Here is a 24,192-nt window from a genome sequence, read left to right as displayed (position 1 = left end):
CACGGGCCTCTCACTGTTGTGGCCTCTCCCGTTGCGGAGCACAGGCTCCTGACGCGCAGGCTCAGTGGCCATGGCTCACAGGCCCAGCTGCTCCGTGGCATGTGGGATCTTCCCAGACTGGGGCACGAACCTGTGTCCCCTGCATCGGCAGGTGGACTCTCAACCACTGCGCCACCAGGGAAGCCCCACTCCTGTGTTTTTCCCAAAGCTCTTTTCATCTTCTCACACAATGTGGACCAGCAGCAGGAGAGGACGTGAGGGTAGAAATGGAGAGTAAGCATTTAGAAACTTCTGTACTACAGTACCTATAGATACTTCAGCATCTATGGCAATTTGACATTGCCCTGAAATCCAAATGCAGACTGGAAAAAAATAAACTGGCTTTTTGCCACAGAGGGTTTAAGAATCATTGTTCTAACACACCTGTAAAATTTATTCAGTTTCCTGTTTTTCTCCCCACCATCCCACTGCTGCTTGAATGCAAGCTCCACAGGACAGGGATTTTGTCTGCTTTGTTCCCCATGTTCTCCTAGGACCTAGAATAGTCTGGCACATAGTGGGGTCTTAATTGATATTTGTTGACTAAGCAAACTGGCAGAGATGGTCTGAGAGGGTGAAGCATCATCAGCTCGACATGGGGTAGGAGGGCAGCCAATGCTCCCGGAGCCCCTTCCTGCCTGGTCTGGCTGTGGGCACAGGGCTCTGGTCTGAACCCTTGTGAGTTGTTCTTGGGACTCAAGTACCACAGGGCATGGCTGGGAACAGTCATCCTGATACAAAGAATTCCACATTGCACCTACACGGAGGGAGCCCGGGGCTGGCAGGGGCAGGCAGGAGCAGCTGTCTTGGAGGTGGAGGGAATTGGGTTCCACCAGCTGTTCCCATGGCTGGGGCTGGCCGGGGCCCACGTGGCCTGCAGTGCCTGGGCCTGCCTCACGGGCCAGCCATGCTGCAGGGCCGGTTCTGGGCTCACACACCCACGGCCACCCGCTCAGCTACCCCCCTCCACCTCGGCCCAAGCCCTCCGGCTCCACCTCTCCTTCTCTGACCCCAAGACTCCACCCACAGAATCTCTTTCTTCCTCCCTTAGCTCCAGAATGTGGGGTCTGGCCAAGGAGAGGGGCATCGGCCCTCTGGCCAAAACATCCTAAGAAGCTACTGTCCAGGAAGTGTTCAGGGCCACTTGTGACCTCAGCATGGGGACAGGAGGAACCTCTGTGTGATTGAAATTAGATATTCTTCTTTTTTTTTTCTTTGCGGTACGTGGGCCTCTCACTGCTGTGGCCTCTCCCGTTGCGGAGCACAGGCTCCCGACGCACAGGCTCAGCGGCCATGGCTCACAGGCCCAGCCGCTCCGCGGCATGTGGGATCTTCCCAGACCGGGGCACGAACCCGTGTCCCCTGCATCAGCAGGTGGACTCTCAACCACTGTGCCACCAGGGAAGCCCTAGTCAACACTTTTGACCACCCCTGCGCTTGGCTCAGGATGGAATATAACAGTAAAAGAGATGGTGGGAACATAAAGGTGTTTGGACACACAATTGGCCTTATTCATCACTGTACCCTCAGTGCCTGCCCCAGTGCTGGGAACATGGCGGGCACTCAATAAACATCTGTAACACAAATGAATGAATGAATGAATGAATGAAAGAAGAGATGGCCCAGTCATTTACAGAGAAATAGGATGGAGTAAAGAGAAGTCAGTCTTGCTGAGTCAGAGAAGCCAAGCCTTAGAGAAGAGCTTCTGGGAAGGAGGGCTGTTTTTCTTTATTTTATTTTTCATTTATTTATATGATCACCTCCTTCTTTTCTTTTTCTCTCTCTTTCTCTCTTGGCTGTGCTGGGTCTTCATTGCTGCACGCTGGCTTTCTCTAGTTGTGGTGAGCCATGGCTACTCTTCGTTGCTGTGAGCGGGCTTCTCATTGCGGTGGCTTCTTTTGTTGAGGAGCACGGGCTCTAAAGCGCAGGCTCAGTAGTTGTGGCACACGGGCTTAGTTGCTCCGTGGCATGTGGGATCTTCCTGGACCAGGGATTGAACCTGTGTCCACTGCATTGGCAGGCGAATTCTTAACCACTGGGACACCAGGGAAGTGCCAAGCGAAGTCCCTTTATTTTAAATTAAAGAAGGTTGCTGTAGTTTTCAGGGTGAACCTCAGCTGTGGCTTCCTCAGTTAGTCACTCCATGGTTGCGATTTTGGTATTTTTGCCGCTGATGCAACTCGCTGTGAGGATTGCCACAGCACATTGTGTTGAGCAAGCAGAAGCTGTAGAGGAGAAATGGGGCAGGGCCTCCTGGAGCTGGAAAAGAAGGCCAAATTGATGCAAGAAGAGGCAAAGCAGTGCAGGGAACTGTCCACATTGTTGCTCAACCACACCTGGAATGTGGCCGCAGGTAGGAGCCTTTGGACTTGCAAGAGGCATTTATCCTGTGACATTTGGCCAGCTCAGAATCAAAAGCGGACAGACAGGCTCTGCCACCATCAAGTTGGCATGGCTCCCCAGGGCACCTGGGGAGCTGACTGTCAGATGTCCGTATGTCCCCACACCCACCCCAACCCCATGGCCCCACCAAACTCTGGCTAGGGGGCTGGAGCTTTGCTCGGTGGGTGAGAGCAGGGGGCAGACATGGGCCAGCCACGGGTCTGGTCTTCTGCAAGGCCTATTGTCCGGACTCTGTGGCGACATCTCTCCACCAGACTCCAGGCCTCCTGGTTGTAGGCACCTCTGCCCCAGGGGAAAGAGCTGGGTACCCCAGGTGGGTACCCAAAAGCAGCCACTCCTTGTGTCCTGGGTTGGAGTAACTGCAGCTTCATTGATCCCCAGCTCCATGTCTCATCGGAGAGAAACAAGGATGAGCCCAGATTGAATCATGGTGCCTCCCAGGGCACCGTTCCTTTGGATGCTCGATGCCGGAAGCCCAGATGCAGACTGACTGGGAGGTTAATGAAGCTTATTATGCCTCGAGGCGCTCCCTTGAACAAGCCCCTTCCAAGGCTCTAGAACTCCTTTTTTTTTTTTTTTTGCGGTATGCGGGCCTCTCACTGTTGTGGCCTCCCCCGTTGCGGAGCACAGGCTCCGGACGCGCAGGCTCCGGACGCGCAGGCTCAGCGGCCATGGCTCACGGGCCCAGCCGCTCCGCGGCATATGGGATCCTCCCAGACCGGGGCACGAACCCGTATCCCCTGCATCGGCAGGCGGACTCTCAACCACTTGCGCCACCAGGGAGGCCCTAGAACTCCTTTTGTATTTGCCATTTTGCATTCTTCTTCTTCAAGGGGGACCCCTCAAATGATATAAACTTCAGGTCCCACAAAACTGAACCCACCCCTTGACTCTGTAAAATCTTGAGCAGACGGTGGGTGCCTGGAGGCTCAGCGCTTGTGGGCCTCCTGCCTGAATCTCGGACCAGGACTTCTGCCCAGCAGCCTGGGGGTCAGATGGCGGAGGGCTCCAGCTCAGAGCAGGCAGTGTCCTCTTTGTGGCCCAGGGTGGGTGTGCTGGAACTGTCGGGCAGGCCCAGTAGGAGACCGTCAGCTACAGGAAGATCAAAGCGTCATCTTGAGAAGAAGGAGCCGACAAGTGTGAATGCACCAGATCAAATAGCGCTTCTAATTATGTCCATATGGCCTACTGGCGGGGCGTTTGGTGCTAACCCATGGTTGACCGCTGGCTTAAAATGGATGCTGTGATATAAAATACCCTGAACTGTACACTTTAAAAGGGTGGATTTTATAGTATGTGAATTATATCTCAATTAAAAAAAAAAAAAAAAAAGGAAGGCTGAGATCTGGGTTGCTGTGGAGCTGGGTTACTGGGTCCCAGCTTGGACCCAGACGTGGCGGGCCCATGAAGGCACTGCTTGGTGCCAGGGCTTCTGGGCTGCTTCTTGAGGCATCGGTCACACACGGGGACCAGTGTTCAGGGACTACTATGTCCTGACCGGGTCCTCACTGAGCTAGGAGACAAGACGGTGGCACTGCAAACAAGGTTCCTGTCCAGCTCAGGTCCCCGGGGCCCGTGGAGGGGCTTCAGCCACTCCTGGGTTACTGGGCCCCAGTTTGCTGCCTGCATCTTGGCATTTTTCACCAAACCCTCTGAGCCTGGTACCTGCTCTGCTGGGGCCAGGGGAAGAGTTAACCATTAACCTGGAGGTGAGAGAGAGGAAAGGGCTGGGACAGCGCCCACTGGTTGCCTTCCCGCCCTCTGGGGCAGTGGGGGCCCCTCCTGAGCCACACTCCCAGCCCTGTTAGCGGAGGCGCTGGGTGCGGGCAGGGCAGGCAGAGCAGAGCTGTCCCTCGCAGAGGAACTGGGCCTCCAAGCGCCCGGCAGAGCCACCTGTGGGACCTAGGGGCTGGCCCTGTCGTGGCCCAGGCCCCCTCACCGCGGGTGCCCGGGTACATGGGCAGACACTCCCCTCCCCAGGGCCAGCCCAGCAGCACGCCCCCAGCCCAGATCTTTGTTAGTTAGGCTGCATGTCAGATGGCACTGAGAAGCCTACTCAACCCCTTTTCTGAGAGGACACGGCCCCTCACACCCACGGGTGACCCTGTCGCTAGACGCTGTGGTGACCCGGCAAGGACACCAGCCAGAAGATATCGGTGCCCCTCTAGTCTTTCTCTGTGGGACACACTCAGGCACACACGTGCACATACACATACACAAATGCACATGCACATGTGTTTGTTGGGCACACTGGTTTCTTCTACCCCCTGGTCTGTGCCAAGGAAATATTAAAGTGACTCTTCATGGACTGGCTCCTGCAAAAGGCACAGATGCTTGCAAGTCTCTGGCCCAGGTCCTGGGGGTGGGATGGCGCGCTCATCCGGCCTTATAGCACCGGGCCTGAGCTGCCCTTCAGGGCTCTCTTGGTGGCAGGTGGAGGTGAAGAGGAACCTTGTGGCCAGGCTCTTCTTTGGAGCGTCCTGCCACAGGCGCTGCCGTTTTGTCTGGACGCCACATCTTAGCGAATGTCTCTGTGGGCTGGGGTGGCCGAGGGAAGCAGATGGGAGCAGCAGCTCCATTGTTCGGGCCACCTCCGAGGACCAGGCCTGCATCTGAGGAGGGCAGCCTAGCCACAGTCCACATAGCAAATCACAGTCCGGGGCCTGGTAAGATGGGCATCGATGCTGCCCACATGGTGGGAGGTGGCCTGGAGGGGCTGGGGTGGAGGCGTGGCCACGGGGTGCATTGTGCTGGCCGGGGAATCTGGGGCCCATCGCTATCGCCAAGTTGCTAGAAGGTCCTTGGACGTTCCCCATTCCTCCAGCTGTTTGGCTCCATCTCTTGTGGGCAGGTCGGCCGGCTCGGGAAGCTGATCTCTAGGATCCTGCTCGGATACCCATCAACATGGCTGCTGAGTCCCTACACCAGCCCTGAAAATACTTCGCTCACTGCCGTGGAGGTGACCATTCCCATCACGGGCCTGTCTGGCTGCCCTCTGCCTGGCGGTTGGCTTCTGACTGACAGCCTGAGGAGGAAGCTCAGTGTGCTGACTGGCTCATGGCAGCAGGGGCTTTGTTTCTGATACAAGGACCCCTGAGATTGAGATGGTTTTCTCTTTTGTGGTTTGGAGTGATACGCTTTCCCGGAGCTTGGGCAGGAGTGCTGAGGCCACAGCCAGGGAGGGAGGCAGAACCCAAGACCCTGCCGCCCACGAAGACCCTCTGCAGGGCTCCAAGCAGCACGGCTCCCTGTCCCCTGGATGGTCCCGGACAAGGACTCCATGCTGGGCAGGGGGAGGGAAGGGTAAAGCCACCTTGGGACACCCCTTCCTACTGTGGAGTGAGCACAGCGTGTGGGCAAACAAAGCCGGTTAGGACAAGGTTACCTGGGGAGGCCGCCGCTCTGCCAGACTCTCCCAGACGGAGAGAAATGTTCTCTGCGGAAAGCCAACCACATCCTCATTCCAACCTTGTCCTTAATGCACCCCCACACTCTCCCAGGACTTGTGGATCCTAGAAGACATTACACTGTGTAGCCTCCTAGCCTTGCAGATAAGGAGGGACCTGCCTTGCCCAAAGGTTTCCCACAATCAGAAAATGGAAATCAGCCTTCACTCCTCTTGTATGAGAAATGGCAGCCACCCTGAGCTGGTGGTTTATGGACATGCTCTGGTCAGTGTTTAAGAACCAAGGCGTACAGGAGCAAGGGCTGGACGAGTAGGGGTCCAGCTCAGTGCTGAGAGTGGGTGGGGACGTTGACATGGGTGGCCCCCCCAAAGTTCCTAACCCCTCTCCTTTCCCTCTCAGTGCAGTCTCTCACCTGTGCAAAGACACCGCTTTTAATTAAAATTTTTTTTTTATTAAAATACTGTTATACCCAGTGGAATGCAGCAGCAATCCTGGTACAGGGTGGCATAACAAAACAGCCATGTTTACATTTTAAATATTTACGATAACTTAAACATACAGACACACATCATGGTCTTTGGCAGAAAATGTTCACAGCACAAAAAAATACTTTAAAAGAAATACCAAATATTAATCCAAAATATATTAAGTTGTTTTTTTTTCTTCCACAATATTTTTTTGCCTTTTTTTTTTCTTTTTTTTCTTTGTAAACAATGCATATGAACCAAATGCATTTTTCAGCTTTCAAGAGGGGTAGGGGGATTTAAAAAAATATGCAATTGTCCAGCAAATGCAAATGTTTAAAAAGGAAACTTGAGGAACCATGGGAATAAAATAACACATATAAAACCTAAAAACGGTAAAGGAAAAAAAAAAAAAACACAAAGATTCAAGGAGAACTAAAAACAGTCAAGACAAACTGCTAAAACCCACCAATCGCTCCTGGGGCTGAGCTGGGGGCCTCTTTAAGACCAGAAGTCAAAGTCACGGCCACTGGCAGGCTGCCATTGGATGCTTCACTCCAGTTCTCAAGCGCCAGCCCTGCTTCAGGGCGCTGGGCACGCGTGGCTCGAGGGGGCAGCCTCGCGGCGCCATGCTGTGACGGGGGCTCCATTCAGAGGACTGAGTCACGTCTCATGGACTAATTTTCACCAGCATAGCTCCTTCTCCCAATCCCTCCAGGGTGGGTGGACAAAGACCCTGATGAGAACAAGCCCACGTCTCCAGTTTCCTCTGGGAGAAGTGGTGCTGGGAACCCCACCACAGCAGACTTGTGTGGTGGCTCACTTCACCTGGCTCAGGGCTCATAACCAAACTGACAGGATGTCCCAAGGACAGGAGCTGTGGAGTCATTTCAAGAGGCTGGTGATGGGGGGTGTGGGGGGGTGTCCCATGGGCATTTCAAACAGGGTTCAAGATGGGGAAAAAGACAGCCAATATCCCGTGGATCAACTGGATCACGGGCCAAGGACTTGAGAAGGGGAGATAACTGGGCGGAACCATGACAGCAGGGATGGGAGCACAGAACGAGGGGACACGTCTGAAGCAGCCCGCTTCCGTCTTCTGTTCCACAAGGAAGGGACTTATATACAAACCGCACAGTGCATCCCAGTCCTCTCCAAGTGAAGGGGTGAGGCTGTGACCTCGACGGGCCCCACAAGATGCAAGCGTGGGTGAGCCCAAGGAGGCGGTGAGGGGCTGAGGGGGTTGGGGGGCCCACACTGAGCCAGGCCCGACTAGTGAACCAGCCCACCTGGCGTCCACGGGCAGCCATCCTTGGCAATCAGCCCCCAAATCAACATATCCTGTCCCTCTCTGCCCGAGTGTCCACGGGGGGTGCAGAAGGGGCTACTCCCTTCTGAGCTTTCAGTTGCTACCCCGGCAGCAAGCCTTGGGCTGCAAGCAGGTTAAGGTCCAGTCCTCAGTCCACATGGGCCCAGGAGGAATGTGGGGCTAAGCAGCAGAGTCTTCTGGGGGCCGGGTGCTCACAGCTCCCCTCTGCTCTGCAGCATCCTTCCTCAGCTCCTGGGACCAGATGGTCAATGGGAATGAGTGCTGGGCTGGGGGAGGGTGAAGCAGCCGCTGGAGGGGCTGCTGGAATGGCCACGTGGCAGACGGCAGAGGAGAGCAGGGAGTGGTTCGGAGTCCCCAAGGCACCACCTCCTTTCAGATCAGTATCTCCACCATGTCCGACAAGTCCTGGACTCTGGATGTAGCAACAGAATCTGGGGAGATAAGAACACAGGCACATGCCAACCAGCATTACCACGCTGCTCTTTTAAATCCTACCACGTTTGAAAGATAGGATCTATCTTCACCAACTTTTCCCAACTCAGCTGCCCAGGTCGCCATAACTTGGCCAACCTGAGCACAAAGCTCCGCTCCCTCTCGGCTCTCTGTCCAGACCACCAGCCTCCAGAGTGGAAGACGCAGTTGTTTACAACTTGGAACTGGTTGGAGGGCTCGGAGGGAGGGTGGAGAGCCCCAAGGGAGGGAGGCTGCCGCATTCCTCTCATGCCTGTGGTCTTCTGAGATGGTGAGGCGCAGGCAAATATGCAAAGGCTAATGTGAAAGGGAGCAAACACAGTAATGGCGTCTTCTCAAATTTCTCCTTCCCGGATTCTTTTTAAACAAAGTCTTCTAACTTGAGTGGAAGGGTAACTCACCAAGCTCCATTATCTTAGATATTTAGACTGGCAATGAAAGAAGACTTCCTAAGAGAAGATAAAGAGCCTCCCAGGTGGATAGGTCTGTAATCAGGGTTTTCAGTTCCCCTATTCATGCATCCAACCAGCTCTCACATGTACTGTGGTGGGCCTCACACCCTGCTCACCCATCCCTGTGCAGGGCTCCCTGTGGAGTGTGGGCAATGAGTGGGGCTGGGTCTGGGAATAAAGGGTCAGGGGCCCCAATTCACACCCCAACATGTCCTCAGCCCCGCAGAGAAGTCGGGGGGTGGGGGGGAAAGGGGACTTACCCAGCAAGGCTGTCCTCTGGCCACTGCTGCACCCCAGAAGGCCGTCGGGCTCCAGGCCCAGGCAGGCGGCGGCGCTGTCTGGGGGGCCGTCAGTCTGGGTGCTCCCATCCCTGCTCCCGTGTTTGGCGTGGGCAGCTAGGGGAGCCTCGGCCACTGGCTCCTCCGCTGGGGCCCTGTCTGCTGGAAAGGCAGGAGGTTCACAGTTATTGCCTTGTCCATAAGATGGAGCCCCCAGGAAGAACACCCCTACTTAACTGTACCTATTAGGGATGCGAATTGCTCTTGATTTGCAAGAACTTCGATGACAACTAAACGCTCCTGTCTCCAAATGGGAGTAACTATCAGGTTGGATTGGGTTCCAAAAACTTCGAGTAGAAAAGCCTTTCTTAAAGGGCTGTAGATTAAATCTTAAAACCAGTAGGGACTCTCGGATTTCTGTGGCATCTGCTTAGAAGGGGGAGCGGAAGGGCTGGCCCAGAAGGTACATCTGTACAGGGAGCTCTATTTTTACTTAGATGGTAAGTGGCTGGGGCCAGGGTGGTGGAATTTCCCGAGATGGGGGCTACAGCCTGCCTCTTCGCACCAGGGGGACAGCTGTGGGCTGCAGGAGCACTGGAGCCAGAGTATAAGCCAGCTTCCCTGGGTGAGGGGTTGGGACGCCCTGGCTCCTCTGAGCCTCAGTTCCGAGAGGAAAGGCCTGAGAACACCCTAGCCCCTGCCTCTGCCGCTTACCCGCCTCCTCTCACCTGCAGCCAGACGGGCAGCGGCATCCACCTGCCGCTCGCTGGAGGAGAGCCCTTGCCAGCCCTGGGCTCCTGCCGCTGCAGCCACGAAGATAGAAGGCACCGACTTGGCGGGCCTCAGGGAGCCCTGGGTGGCCTTGCCAGGATCTTTCCTGGAGCGCTGCTGAAGGACCTTGATCACCGCATCCTTCTCCAGGATCTGGGCGTGGAGCACCTTTAACCTGAGGGGTGAGAGGCCAAGCTTGCATCTTCAGACCTACAGATCCAACAGCCCCCTCCTTCCCGCCTTGTAGACGTTGGAGGGAAAGCCTTTCCTACGGCCAGGCTGGGCTCTCCTGGCCTTGCAGCAGGGGCCAGGAGGGGGCCTTCAGAAATGCCATCACAGCTCTGGAACTGGATGCTCTGAAAATTGCCCGTGCGTGAAGTGCTGGGCCCTTCTCACAGCAGCAAAGGCAGGTCATCAAGGGGCAGGTTCTGGGTTCATCCCATGACAGCGGTGGTACAACCCCCGTCCTGGAGGACCAGCCCCAGGGCTGTTGACCAAACAGGCTCAGTCAACGTAAGGGAAATCTTGTGGGGCCTCTGAGATTGTTTTTGGAGAGAAAATACTAGCTCCCCCCAGGCCGGGGGGCCTCAGCCACATTCCTTCTGGGGGTGGTACGTGGTGTGGACTCAGTGGGAAAGTCTTACTCTCTGATTTACATGGGGGAGGGGGAGGGGATAGAGGCCTAGAGCCTTGGACGGCATCCAACAGTGGGGTCTCCTGGGCAGACCAAGGACTTGGTTGGTACCTCTGGGAAAGAATACGTGTATGACGCCAGCTATGCCCAAAGCGTGGGGGTCAGTTCAGAAGTAGGAGGGATCGTTAGGCCAGGTGGGGCGAGGGGTGTTGATCACGGATTCAGGACGGGGCAGGGACTTGACATCGCCAGCCCCCTACCCCCACCCAGGCGCCCGGCCTGTAATGCCCAACCTGCTTTCCATCTCCTGATGCCTGTGGCCGCCGGCGAGCAGGCCCTCGTTGAAGCTGCTGCTGGGCGAGGGCTGGGGGGAATGCCGGATGAGAGTGGTGTCGCGCTGGGCGGCAGCCGTGGCCGCCGCATCCATGGCAAACTGCCTCATGGCACGTTCCTCCAAATACTTCTGCTCCCACTTGGTCATGTCGGCCTCCAGCGCCAGGACCTGCTCCTCCTTCTCTCGCAGCTGCTCCGACAGCCGCAGGGCACTGAGCTCCGGGGACCCACCGCCGCTACCGCCGCCACCGAGGCTGCCTGCCTGTCTCTGCAGAGAGAGGAGCACCGCGGTCAGGGGCGGCGGCTGGGGCGTTGGCCACAGGTCCTCGCCTCCACGGGAGGACTCTCACCGAGCCTCGGGCTTGGTCAGCCTCCCCGTACACTCTTCGCAGCCCGCTTCCACCCAGAGACAAAGGGGAGGCACGGGTCCCCACACCCCCGCGCCAAATCCTGTGGCCAAGGGTGTGAGAAGATCAGGTCTGCCTTTGCCTAGTGACCACATACGTTATCTTCCAGTCTGGGAAAGGGGTGCAGCTCAATGACACTGCGACAGCCGGTGTAAACTAGGACAGGCCTGGGCAATCCAGGAGGTCTGGTCACCCTATCTCTGTGGGAAGGGTAAGGCTGGGCGTGGAGACAGAACCCTATCTGGTCTGTAAACACAAGAGCTATTCACACAGTCCAAAGTGAGGCTAAAGACTCAGGATCTGGGTGACTATCTTCCCCCAGGATCCTGAGGAGACACACAAGAGGTGGCTCGTCTCCTCCACCAATGCTCCTGAGTGACTTCCTCTAGAGACCAAGAGTGCCAACCCGTGCTGCTGCTGAGGGCAGAGGCCCAAGTCTTGAGTCCCCGAGGTCGGCACACGGCCCAGTGGCAAAGCCTCTGCTAAGACGGGTGGCTGGGAGGGGCCTTCAGCAGGGCCGGCACGGATCACCCTGGCTTTCCAAGGGGGCTCGGCCGGACCTCAGCAGGGGCTCCCGGGGGCTGCAGAGCCTCCCCTGATGCTGCTCCAGCTGTGCCGCGTCCGCGGGTCTGCCCAGCTCACCTGCTGCGCACGCAGGGCCTTGAGTTCCTGCTCCAGGCGCGTCCGCAGCCGTAGCTCCAGCTGCTCACGCTTCTCGCAGGCAGCCTGGAGCTGCCCCAGGGCCTGCTGCAGCCGCTCCACCTTCTCCACGTAGGCCTGCTTCTTCCGCAGCTCCTCCTCGGCTCGCGCCGCGCGGCCCTGGGCGTGGCTCAGAGCCTGCTCCAGCAGCTCGGCCCGCCGCCGCTGGTCCTCGATGGCTCCACGCAGCAGCGCTACCTCCCGCTCCAGCTTCTCCTGCTCCTGCTGCTGCTCGTAGCCTGCAGGGACAGAGGGCGGGGGCCCGGGCAGTGACGAGAGCCACCTCGCTGGCCCCACGGAGCACCCCCCCCGCCACGCACTGGGCTCTGGGCTGACCACTGCACCAGCACGACTGCATCTTATCCTCCCCACAACCTACGAGTTAGGTACCCTTATTAACCCCATGGCATGGGCCGGGAAACAGCCTCAGGTTCAGTCATGAGTAAGTGACAGCGCCAGGCCGGGGCTCTTGCAGTAGTCACTGGGCTACACTGCTCCTCTGGTGGGGCATGGCCTTGCCAGGAGAGAGCCCCAGACACTGCCCACGTGCGCCAGGTGTCACCATTTCCAAAACACATCCACGGTTCCCCTCGAGCCCCACGGTGACACTAGAGACTGGACCGGTAGGAACTGTGACGCCCATTTGCAGATGAGAAAACGGAGGCTCAGGTGGACTGTCGCGTGGTCATCATTCAAGTGGAGGAATTAAGGAAAGGGGAAGAGACCACCGTGTGCTGCCCCAGGAGCCAGGCACCTACACATCTCATTCCACCGGAGCCTCCAGTAACGGTCCCTTGAGGCAGGATTTGTGACCCCTCAACTTAAAGGGGAGGAAACATAGGAGGTGAATGGTGCTGCCAGGATGGGGACCCAAGTCCGTCTGCCTCTGAAGGACCAGGCTGCTTGGCTGTGGTGCAAGGCCCTCACACCTAGAGGGCTCCCGAAGTGGGCTCCAGGGCTCATCCTGTGGACCCAGGCGCCCCTACCCGCAGAGTGTGTGGGCTGCCCGCCTTGCTGGAGGGCAGAGGGGGACAGGCTCTGGGGCCTGCCGGATGGACTCAAAGGCACTCTCTAGAGCAGCACTATCATAGCACGGTGGAATTTTCTGTTGTAATGGACCTGTCCTACACCGTGCCAACCAGTGCAGTCGCCGCTAGGCATGAGGGGCTACTGGGCACTGGAAATGTGGCTAGTGTGAGGGAAGAGCTGAATTTTTCATTTTATTTAATTTTAATTAATCTTTGAGCCATCTTTAATCTTTGTACCTATCATATAGGGCAGTACAAGCTCTGGAATAGCAGAGTGAAGGCTTGGGACCTGGCAGGCAGAAGGGAGGATTCATTTACTCAGGGCCCTGGGGCAGAGAGGGGGGACACACAGGCGACTGACCCAGGTCAGCTCTGGTTCACTCTGGATTTCTGAAGGCTGGGTCCAGGCTGGCCTCATTCTTTGGGGTGGAGGGAAAAGATGGCAGAGCTCAGTCACACTGGAATTGAGCCTTTCATCCCAAGCTGGCCTGACACCTAAGTGGAGTGGAGGGGGCAGGCAGGAGTGCCGACTGGGACTTTGGACCTGGAGACAGTGATGCCGTCCTGGGAGGCCTCACAGAGCCCAACAGCTTACAGAGTTTGCAGGAGGCCGGCATCTCATCCCAGTCTTATGATGCCCCCATCTTACAGCCTCAGAATCTGAGGCTCAGTGGGAAGAAACTGCCCAAGGGGGACAGGGCTGGGAGAACCAGGCCTCAGGACTCAAGGCCAGCTCCCCAGGGAGGACAGGGCCTGACCTGAGCTGGAGGTCTGTATGGCTTGCCTTGTAGGAAAAGCAGATGGTACTGGTGATAGTGCCCACACTTCCCTACTAGTGTTGACTGACGCCAGCAAAAAGGTGAGACCAACCAGAGGCATCTTCCCTGAGAATGCTGGTTTCCCCGTGGCTATTGGGAGCAAGGGAGGGCTGCATGGCTTCCGTCAGCCCTTGGGGAGGATCCCCAGGACCCAGCCTTTGGCTTCCAGAAGCTTCCTGCCACCTCCCACACCTCTAAGGCCCTGGCAGGGGCTGGGAAGCCTGAGCCCTTGGCCATCCCCAGCCACCAGGATAAAACCCTGGGCCTGTCTGGGGGGCAGAGGGCAGGGGGCGGGGGCGCTCCCAGGCCAGGGTGGCCGCGAACCTGGGAGACAGGGCGAGCGAGCAGTGAAGGCAGCAGGGGGCCTTTCCCCCTGGGAAAGCGAGGCCCCACCGGCACGTCCCAGTCCCTTTGTCCCAGTGTCCTCCCTCCTCCCGCAGTGCGGGAGGGCGGGGCGCGGGAGGGAGCGGCTGGTGGCGGCGGGGCGGGGCGCAGCGGAACAGCCCGGGCTCAGGAATGCCTGGCATCCAGGTCACCCGCCGCCGCTGCCAGATTAATGGCTCCAACCCGGAGCCAAGAACAGCCTGGCGCTCGCTCCCCGGGGAGCGGAAGCGCCTCCAGGCCGGCCTCCTCCCTCGCCCCTCCCCTGCCCGCTCCCAGAAACCCGCCGGTGACTTCCTTTCTTTGGCAGAGCCCGGCCCCCAAAGTCGGCCCTCTACTACAGGGCGCCCCATTCTGCCCCCTTCCAGAAACCCGCCCTCTCCGGACTCCCAACGGGACCCCCGGGGCCGTCCCCTCCCCCCTCTCCCTCACCTCCACCACCCCCCTCCCAGAGACCCTAAGTCATCGCCTCCAGCCAGTACAGCCCCGCCTGCCCCCTGCCCACCCCCAACCCCCAGCCCTTCAGTGCTGGGCTCCGGTCCGCCCTGTCCAGGGGCTGCCAGCACAGCTCAGCCCTCAAGCTGCCCCTCCACTTCTGGACACCCCCTAAGTATCCAGCTTCAGCACAGCAGGCTTTCTGATGGGCTCCTCCTTCCTCGAAGCCACCCTCGCCCGGACACCAGCCGCCCCCACGCCACTCCTTTGCAAACACCCTAACGCCACTATAGCACATAGTAAGAGCATATAGGAGGAGTTTAATAAATAACTGCCTCTCTGTCTCTTCTGACCGCTGCAGCTTCTTCCTCCTGCTGAGCTCGGGGCTCCCTTTGTCCTCCCCCTTCCCCCAAACTCCCTGCTCACACCTCCACTTGAGCTATCCTGCTGTTTCTTCACCTGTCGCCTGCTCCCCACCCTGCTACATCACAGAGCCCCTCTCTCAGGCTGCCGGGGACCTCTCCTCATCTCACCTGCGGGGCCAGGCCACGCTTGTTGCCTGGACAAGCCTGGAATCCGGGGTGGGAAGACCCTGCTCCTTCCTCAAGCTCACCGCCTCTCTTGACCTCCCTGCCCTGGCACCTTCCTGACCTGTTCCTGCTGTGCTCCACACCGGCCAGGGGCTCAGCACAGCTGTGCTAGTGAACAAATGAGTGACTGAATGGATGAGTCAACAATGAACTCATCTGTTCTTCAAGAAGCCTCTGACCACCCTCTTTAGGGGATCCTCCTGAGCCCCTTCTTCGGGCTGCCCTGGTGGTTACGCTCCATTTTTGGCTGGTGCCTCCGCCTGTTATGGCCCAGCCTCACCATGCTCCCCGGCTTCCCGCATTCCCCCTGGGCACCCCCTGCGAGACTCGGACGCTTCCTTCTCTCTCATCCCACCTGTCTCCAAGGCTCTCTGGCCTCCCCCATGCTTCGAAGGATACCGAACCGATGGTCAGCACCACAGCTCAGCAGACCACAGCTCCCCAGCTATCCCTCTGGACCCACTGATTTCCCCAATACACAGAGAACCAGATCTTGTTCCTCTTCAGAAACTACCCCTCCCCCAGGTCTAGTCCACTGCTGGGTGCGTAGTAGGCATTCAATAAACCCAAGCTCCAAGCACTGCTTTGATAGAGGAGGCCGATCCTCCCTGTCCAGAGGGGCTGTCCTGGCCACACCTCTGGCCAGGCTCCTGAGTGGGACCCCTACTCACTTCGAGCCAGCAACTTGGCCACCATGTCCTGACTGCCCGCCTGCGCTTCCTGCGTCTTGCTTGCCAGGCGCCGGTTTGCAGATTCCAATCTCTCTGTTTCAAATAAAGAAAAGAGGTTTTAAGGAAAAATGTTTGAATACAGGTGAAGCTGCCTGCTGAGGTGTCCCCTCGGTCCTATCTGTCGGGCTGCATTCTCCAAGTTGGGGGTGGGCTCATAGGGAAGCCCCAGGTCATCCTGGGCCACATGGGTGGGAGCTCCATGAGGGGCCCTAAGGTCTAGAACACAGAGAAGCATCTCTCTATCAAGGTGGCCCCCAAGGAGTCTCAGCCTAGTCCCCTTTAAGTCAATTTACACTATTATCGCAGAGGACAGAGATTCTGAATTACTCCCTGGAACAGAGGGATCAAGCTGTCCGCAGGCACTCCCCCCGCCCTCCACCTGGGGAAGCTGTCCTCACCTCTCAGGTCCCGGTTGAAGTCCTGCAGTCGCCTCATCTCACTGTCCATCTTGTTCCGCATAGTCTTCTCCAGGGCCTCCCGCTTGGAAGAGGCCCTCGTCAGGCTCTCGTGGGCCTCAGAGAGCCGCTGGATTTCGCTCTCCAGCTGCAAGAGGCAGACAGCAGAGCTGAAGGAAGGGGAGGGCTCCCAGGGAGGGAGTGGCATCAAGGTCCCCTCCACAGACCCCGGCTGACCTGCTATTCTCCATCAGAAAGGGTGAGAGAGGAGAGGATCAAAAGCCACAGCAAAAAAATCCACCTAGTTCTGGTGGGACGGGCTGCAGCCTGTAGCCTCTACAGGTGGACCAGACTGCTGGAACAGGCAAGCGAGGGTCCCCTCAACCGTCCCAAGGTCCTGAGCAAACCCAAGGCCAGGTTCTCTGGAAGTGGCTGCCTGCAGCATGACTGAGCACAGCTTTCTGGGGCCCACTGTCCAGAAAGAAGCATCTTCCTTTTGTCTGGCTTCGACTGAGAAATCTGAGCACAGTGGGCCCAAGAGTGGGCACTCAGACTCCCACCATGGTGTGGAGGGTGGACTTATCTTGGACACCACAGGACGGCCTCGGGAGGCCCGAGGCCACCTGCTGAGGCTGAGCGCACAGCTGGTAACCCTCCACTAAGAAGGGAGCACCAGACCCCAGCCTGAGCCGCCTCTGCTTGGAGGATCTGCCTCGCCGGCCATCGCCATCCACCCCCCGAGGGCCAGCCTGGCCCTGGGCCCTGGCTGCCCCGCCCACTTGGCGGCTGGCAGGTTCCGCACGTGCTCCCCGCTGGCCTGTGATTCCAATAAGTCGCTCGTTTTCTCCAAGAGGAGGGGCTTCCTCTGTGGCCAGGGCTGGCCTGGAACAGACTTGCTGTTGTGTGGGGGATACAAAGGGCTCTCTGTGGGAGGTGTCCACAGGAGGGGGTGTGTGCAGGGGAAGGGTGCGAGTGTGGGGGAGCCCTGAATGGGCTCTTTCTAATCACCACTGGGCAGCAACTGCTCATGCTCCAGGCCTGCTGTGCCGGCTGCTCCCCAGCTGTCTGGAGTCAGACGGGGGGGTGCACGAGGGATGGGGGTGGGGGCTGAGGGATGGCTGCGAAGCCCTGCCAGGCCAGCCCCACTGGGGTCCCTTCTTCCCCCTGCCCCTCCGAGGCCCCAGCAGGGCCTACCTTCTCGATGCGGCCGGCCTTCTCCGCCGAGCTCTCCAGCTCCCTCTTCAGTCTCTCGTTGTCCCTCTGCAGCCTGGCATTCTCCCTCAGCACAGTCTCCATCTGGGCCAGGTGGGCACTGCCCGAGGAGGCCTGGGTGCTTGCTGGGGCCTCCACCCCGGGTAGACTGAGGGAGCCTAGTGGGCCCTGGCTGAGGGGAGCCGGGGATGGGGGCGGGGGGTGCTCCTGGGGCTGCTGCAGGTACTGGTACTGCTGCCGCTGCTGGAGGAACACAGGGGGCACCTGGGCCTGCAGGATCCTGGGGAACAGAAGAGTAGGCGCTCAGAGACCGAGAAGCCACCCCGAGTCGCCCCAGCCCGCTTGGGCACACAGCCTCCCCACAGCGTGAGGCCGCGACTGGTGGGGAAGGCCTTTCCGCATGGCGTCCCCCAGACCTTCAAGGGCCGGGGGAGCAGGGCTGGAGGGGATTACCATGAGCATGCTTATCTCATGCCCAGCCTCACTGTGGCCGAGGCCTTGGGGATCGGCCTGAGCAGTCCTAGCAACCCGAGCTTAAATAAGAGATCTTGAAAAGCGCACTCTTGACCCTTCTCATCAATAGAAGGCTCTTTTTGAGCGTGGAGGTCACATCCACCGTGACTGAACACACAAACTTCCAGGCCCCTGGGCCACTTGGTGTCTGTTCCGGCCCCTGGTGTCAGGCCCTGCGCTCACACTCACTTCTTCTCCCTCCTATTTTGGGTCCCGTCACCCCTTGAAGAAACATTTTGAGAAGACTGCGCCTAAGTTAGAGCGGCGGGACAGATGTCAGGGGTAGAGTCTGGGCTCCAGAGTCTGACAAAATAGGCATTCAAACTCCGACTCCAGTGTTTAAGCCCACGGTGCTGCGGTGCTGCTCAGTCATGAGGGTAAGGTTCTCAGCCTCAAGGGGCACCCTGAGGGCTACATGTGCCTGGCAGAGCGCCGGGCCTGCAGTGGGCGTTCCCACGATGGCGGCCCATCCTCCGTCTCTCCTAGTGGAGACCGCAGCTTACTCTCTGCTCAAAGAGTAAATGTGACCCAGACACTGGATTTTCTTGGGCGTCCTGGTTGCCTCAGGACTATGACACCAGCCTGAGTTTAGGGACAATGTCCTACTGGTGTAACGTCAGCCTCAGGGCCCCAAGTCAAGGGAAGGAGCAAAGAGCAAGAGGCCTGTGGGGTCACAGAGCCTTTCTGGGGCCTCGTGGCTCTAAGTGTAAAAGAGCCGATGGCCTCAGTTTCACCAGGAACTTTCCCAAGTCCCGGAAGCCCCACATGAGTGCATCACCTCAGCACCCAGGCCCGCCCTTCCCCTCACCCCTCCCCTTCAGCCTTCCCCCTCCAGACTCCGGCTCCCCTGCCCCTCTTATGACCCTAGGCTCTAAGAACAGTCCCTGCCCCCAGTTCCCAGAAAGCAAGCCTCATCGGACCAGCCAAAGGAGAGGCCGGCAGATGTATTTCTCTTACTGCCCAAGGTAGAGCTTCCAGTGAGAGCTGAGAGTCCCCACTGGAATGTGCAAACTCTCCCTGTGCTGCTAAATGTGGCCTCTTGGGGTTGCTTCTTGAACTTGCTCCCCCTGCCCTGGGCCAGGCACACACAAATGGCATTCTTTGGGGATGACTTGGCTCCAAGAAAGAATAGAGTCTCCTTTCCTTCACACTTGCTCTCCCTTCCCCTTGTTTGCCCCTCCCCCTCCCTCCTTTTTTGTTCTCCTGCAAACAGTCTACTTCCTTTCCCCGATATTATCTTTTCCTGACAGGGCTCAATAAGGCTGGTCCAAGAGAAGAAACCACGACTCAGCTTCCGAAACTCTCCCAGGACGGAGCCCTGAGAAAGGAGATAAGGTAGGGGGGCCTGGGAGGTGGAGGGTGGCGCAAGCCCACAGGCTCCATCTTCTGGTGCCTTCCCTCCAAGCTATCACGTCACTCATTTCTCGAGAGCTAAGAAAGGCATCTTTCCCGGGAAGGGGCACACGGTGGGAGAGTGGGTGACTAAGTGAGGCCTCAGCAGGCATGAAGAGAGCCAGACGTGGACCTTGGGCCATCAGAGGAAGAGGGAGTCTGCAAACCTTCAGGCTCCTTTGGTGGGGCTTCCTGGACCCCTGTGCGGGGGAGATGCAGGGCGTGTGAAAAGGGCGTGTGTCAGCTTCTCAGGAGAAGGTGCGGGGCCAAGCGAGAGTCTCATTTCTAGGAACACTATTTCTGCAAACTATCTGGGCTTCCTGCCCCTCCCGGGCATCCCTGTTTCCATTCTAGCCTCTAGAATCCATTCTCTACATGCAGCAGAGGAAGCTTTTTAAAAAGGTGAAAGCCAAACCGCATCCTCTAAAGGCTTCCCTGCACACCGAGAATCAAACACTAAGCACCCCCCAGCAGCCTCTCCGGAGCCTCCACAGAAAGGCGCTCATCTGGACCAAGAATCCTCTCCCACTTCAGGCTCCAGCCACATGGACCATACAGAAAAACATGAAAGGAAATGAATGGTAGGGACAGGGCAGCTCCCGCCGCGGTGTAGGAGCGGGGAGAGGTCCCTAAGGAGGCCATCTGGTCCTTTCTTCCTGCCTACACTTAGGAATGCCTCCCAGTGATCACAGAAAGCAAACACAGTCCACTTGTTCTTAGAAACCTCCAGAGAAGGAGGTCCCACCTTCTTCCCACTTAACTTGGAACCAGTTTGGCAATGATTCCCAACCCCTGTCTTTGCAAGTTCTCTCTGAAACCCAACCTTTAACCCCCTGTTGTAATTCATAGCCTCTGAGAACCCTAGTTACTCAACTGCTCCAGCCAATTAGACAATGGTGTCCACCTCCAAATTAAAGCGAGGGATGCCGCTAAGTTCTCATGTGACCCTGGCTAAATCCCTCTTTCCTTCCAGCATTAGCTCCCATCTTGGGAGGGAGAGGGTAATCATCGGCCTTCCTCTGGAGCTCGCCAGGCTTCTGGAGGCTCTTCACCCTGGGAGAACTATCTGGAAGCCAAGAGCTTGAAGACCGAGGTGGGCCGTTACCTTACTTCCGCATGCTGGAAGTGCGGGCTGCCACGGGCGCGGTACCGCGGGTCGGTGACAGCGGAGGTGGTCTCATGAGCCAGCATGATGTGTGGGTACTGAGGTGGAGGTCCGCGGGGCTCCGGGCCCTCGGCAGGGGCGCCCCTGGGCAGGGCTCCCTGCTGGTTGCGGGCCAGCTGGGGGAAGCTGCGGGAGGCGCTCATGTGGCTGGGGGTACGGGCCCCGTTCCTCTCCAGGGACAGCTGCAGGAGCCGCTCGCTCAGGGAGCGCACGTGCCCGTGCCTCAGCTCCCGCAGGGCCTCATCCTGCCTCCGACTGACACCCGGGGCCCCGCGGGGATCCCGGTCCCCCATATGTGGCTGGGGCCCCGCCTGCTGGGCCGCATAGTACTGCGAGTGGGCTTTGGCCTCCTCATAGGTGGGCAGCTCCTCGCCCTTGCCAGGCTGTGGGCACAGCCGGTAGAGGCTGTTCTCTGCCAGGTGGGTCTCGGTGCCCTGGTGCTCCTGGCCCTGGGGCTCCTGCCTTGTGGCCTGCTGCAGCACCTGACTGTCCTCGGGGGCCACGATCTCCAGGGGGGCCTGGGGGCTCCCTGTGCCCCCAGCCCCAGCCCCGCCCCGCAGGGCCTGCTGCTGGATGGCCAGCAGCGTGCGGGTCTCGGTCAGGTTGCCATAGCGCAGCTGCTCCTGGATGAGGCGGTGCAGGACCGTACCCGAGGAGTCTTCCAGGGTCCTCATGCTTCCTGGGCTTGCACACAACCGCCTGGACAAAGGCCAGCGGCACCTGGCCCCAGAGCACCTGGGAGGAGAGAAAGACGACCACTCAGTGGGAGCACATGGGAAAGGGGGGGACTTTCCATGACTGACTGGTCAAAGGCATAACGGTCCAGAGCAAGGCTATGGAGGGGCGCACAAGCCTGGGTTCAACCGCCAATGGTGGCGTCTACTGATTAAGGCAAGTCACTTCACTTCTGAGCCTCAGCTTCTCCGTCGGAAATATGGAGAGAATAACGCTAGCCTCACGGAGGGGAGAATTAAAGCAGGCAATGGCTGTTGAGCTCCTGGTGTACGGTAAAGCCCTGGCAAAGGACTGCTATTATAATCATACTCATGGAGACTGACTGTGCCTAGAGAAAAACACCAGTAACCTAGACACCAGGAACCTTGGCCTCCTGCAGTCAGCTTCCCATCAAAAAGCCTGATGAGAGACTCTAGCGCAGGCCTAATTCAGCTCTAACCACGGAGCCTTCCAGTCCAGGGGTGGACAGGGCCCCAGTTTATTGGCAGGTGATAAAGAATGAGTCCAGCCTGATAGAAGCCCTAGGCAAACAGCCCCCAGGACCGTCTAGGATGAAGCATGCCTGAGCGCCGGCCTTGGCACAGCTAACTCACCACCCTTTACTCTGCTGAGCCCTCCCTCCCTGGGATGACCTTGGCAGTCACTCTGCAAGGTGAACAGGAAGAAGGAAAAAATGCATCTGGATTTGGCGAATAAGGGATGAAAGAAGAGAGACTATAATAGGACAATGGTTTTGTGAGATGAGGCAAAAAGGTGCCACCCATCAAGGTTCGTGGGCCAGTCACATAGTCTGTGTGCCGACAGTAAGTGCATACGTGCTCCAGGAAAAAAGAAAGGGTGGCCCGATGTCTTCGATTTTATGATTACCACCCCCCCCCCAACTACACACACACTTGCTCCTTGGAAGTGCCCTGATGGCCCTCTAGGCACGCAGGGGATGATGGGCCCTCAGCATCTTGACATCGGTAACACCACTTGAGCCGGCTGAAGAAGTAAGGGAGCGAGCGGGGAGGCTCTCGGCTGCAGGGAGATAATATCTCCTGAGGAAGGTGTTCCCTTCTGAGCCTGGGCTCCCAGTGGCTCATGGCCTGGCAGGCTGCCCACCTCACCCAGCTTCCTTTCCACAGCCTCCTCTACCACAGACCTCCGAACTGGGATTCAGGGAAGACCAAACAAAACCCACACCTCCGGAGGTCCTGTGTGCACGGGAGGGACGCAGCCCTTCCTCTGCCCCAAAACTAGCCCCAGTGCCCTGCTCCAGGTAGGGCTTGGCCGACTGGCAGAGCAGCCATTCCACTCCCTCCTCCCAGCTGCCCAGAACCGGGGAGAGGGAGATGCGTCTGGAGGGTACTCTGTATTCATCCTTCCCGGCACCCTCTCATTCCCCCCGCCCCAAACACACAAGGAGGGGAGATGCAAGACTCTAGAGCTACCCGAGGCAAAACAAACCGGAATCAATTCTCCCTAGCGTTTCATCCACGGGGCATTCCTAAGTTAATCACTGTCTGGGCTGACTGCAGCCGAGGAGGACCGGAGAATGCAGCTTTCCGGACAGATTCCAGGCCCTCTCCCCACCAACAGTGTGCCTGGGTGCAGGGAACGTCTCACGCGCCTCTCATCCCGCGTTTGTCCCGGTCAAGCCCCTCGGATACACATCCTTTCAGCTGAACCGTTACTAAAATCTGCGCCCGCGACCCGGGTCGTGCACCCCTGCTGCACTAGCGCGCCCGGGTCTCTGAAACACCCTGTGCGAAGCAAGCACGCAACTCTGGCCTCTGCCTGGTCTCACGCTCGCCTAAGGAACCAAAGCGAAGTCAGACCGCACCCCATCCCGCCCTACCCGGACTCCTGGCTGACTACGAGCACCCGGTGGCCGCCGCTGCGCCGGGAGCGGGGTGGACGACGGTAGCCCGTGGTCCGGAGAGGTCTTTAAGCGTCGTGGAGCCGCCTCCCTCCCTCCCTCCCGAGCCCTCTTTGTTTTCCAAATGCTCCAGCGCTGACGTCAGCGGGCTGGACGGCAAGCTGCATTCTTTCTAAGTGAGAGCCAGACCGTGGCTCAAGAGAGGATTTTCCAAGGAAGACAAAGAGGAATTCTTGGGCTAGTTGGGGGGCAAAGACACCTGTAACCCCTACCTAACCAAATCAGTCCCCAGGGCGCTGCAAATTGAGCTCCAAGCGGCGCCTTCCGCCCAGATCCGCATCACCTGGCATCCCCTCTTCCCGACCCGCGACCCCAAACACCCACTACGTTCTCCCCAGAGGCTGCCCCCTCCTCCAGTCCCAGCGGACCCGCGTGCCTTCGAGAGACTCCAGGCGACCCGCGAGACACCCCCGGGCGGAGCGGCCCTTGCCCTGCTTCGCGGCTGCCGGAAAAGGCGCGCTGTGCCTTGGAGGACGCTGGGTCCGCTCCGCTCCCGCTCCCGGAAAAGGCCGGGCTGCGGCGGGGCTCGGGCTTCGTCTGGGGCGAGTCTCTGCGGCCCCGCGCGCTCCCCAAAGCGCCGAGCGGCCTTCCTTACCGCAGTAGCCCGCGGGTGCTCGGCGCGGTCAGACCCGACGACCCGGCCCGGCCCTGCTCGGCTCAGCGCGGCGGTTGAGGTGTGCTCTCGGCCGTGCCGCCGACGCTCTGGCCGCTTGGGCCCCAGCACGCAGCCCCAGGGTCGGCCAGCGCCGGAGGCGGCTGCTATGCCAGGAATGTGAGAGTTTCAGGTTCCCCCTCGGGATCAAAGCGAACCACAAATAACCTCGCAGCGCGCCGCCCTCCTCCGCCCTCCGCCTCCTCCCGCCCCCTCCTCCCCGCCCCCGCCTTCCTCCGGGGAGGCGGCGCTGAGGACCCGGAGGCCCCGGCCTCCTGGGCTCGCGGCGACTCTCCCCGGCCTACACCCCCTGCTCTGCCTTCGGAGCTGCTGGGGACTGAGTCCAACTTGGCCCCTTACCTCCTCCAACCACGTCCCTGCCTTCCTCTCTCCTCCAGCTCCATCGGCTGGACGACACAGAGGGCTATACATCGCATGCCCCCGAGGGACTCTGGGTGTTGCTTCGGGACGTGGTTGTGTGTGTGTGTGTGTGTGTGTGTGTGTTGTGTACGGCGAGGGAGGACTGCAAAGATGTC

At 58.7% G+C, this 24,192-nt stretch overlaps 1 protein-coding gene across 5 annotated transcripts; it reads right to left on the bottom strand.

The window, feature by feature from the left end:
• Positions 1 to 6,278: 6,278 nt before the first annotated feature.
• Positions 6,279 to 23,800, bottom strand: AMOTL2 (angiomotin like 2). Of its 5 annotated transcripts, none has more exons than XM_060099673.1 (10): positions 23,600 to 23,800; positions 20,289 to 21,083; positions 17,261 to 17,558; positions 16,070 to 16,214; positions 15,612 to 15,704; positions 11,632 to 11,927; positions 10,543 to 10,850; positions 9,573 to 9,790; positions 8,827 to 9,006; positions 6,279 to 8,074 (listed from the first exon to the last, which is right to left on the bottom strand). In XM_060099673.1, the coding sequence occupies exons 2-10, from the start codon at positions 21,020 to 21,022 to the stop codon at positions 8,016 to 8,018; spliced, it is 2,331 nt and encodes a 776-aa protein (XP_059955656.1). In that variant the 5' UTR covers positions 21,023 to 21,083; positions 23,600 to 23,800; the 3' UTR covers positions 6,279 to 8,015. The 5 variants fall into 5 exon arrangements, with proteins under 5 accessions (XP_059955656.1, XP_059955657.1, XP_059955660.1 ...); XM_060099674.1 differs by having other exon boundaries at positions 8,827 to 9,003; XM_060099677.1 differs by lacking the exon at positions 23,600 to 23,800 and adding an exon at positions 22,924 to 23,009 and having other exon boundaries at positions 8,827 to 9,003.
• Positions 23,801 to 24,192: the final 392 nt, after the last annotated feature.

Source organism: Mesoplodon densirostris, chromosome 5, assembly GCF_025265405.1.
Source record: "Mesoplodon densirostris isolate mMesDen1 chromosome 5, mMesDen1 primary haplotype, whole genome shotgun sequence".
Taxonomy (NCBI): Eukaryota; Metazoa; Chordata; class Mammalia; order Artiodactyla; family Ziphiidae; genus Mesoplodon; species Mesoplodon densirostris.
Note: the sequence above shows the minus strand (reverse complement) of the source record. Positions and strands in the feature narration are given on the sequence as shown.

Coding starts and splice junctions, on each gene's coding strand:
- AMOTL2 (XM_060099673.1), bottom strand. CDS start 21,022: ATGAGGACCCTGGAAGACTCCTCGGGTACGGTCCTGCACCGCCTCATC. Junction 10,851..11,631: donor AGGCCCTGCGTGCGCAGCAG/GTGAGCTGGGCA, acceptor CTCTCTCTGCAG/AGACAGGCAGGCAGCCTCGG. Junction 9,791..10,542: donor CATCAGGAGATGGAAAGCAG/GTTGGGCATTAC, acceptor CTCACCCCTCAG/GTTAAAGGTGCTCCACGCCC.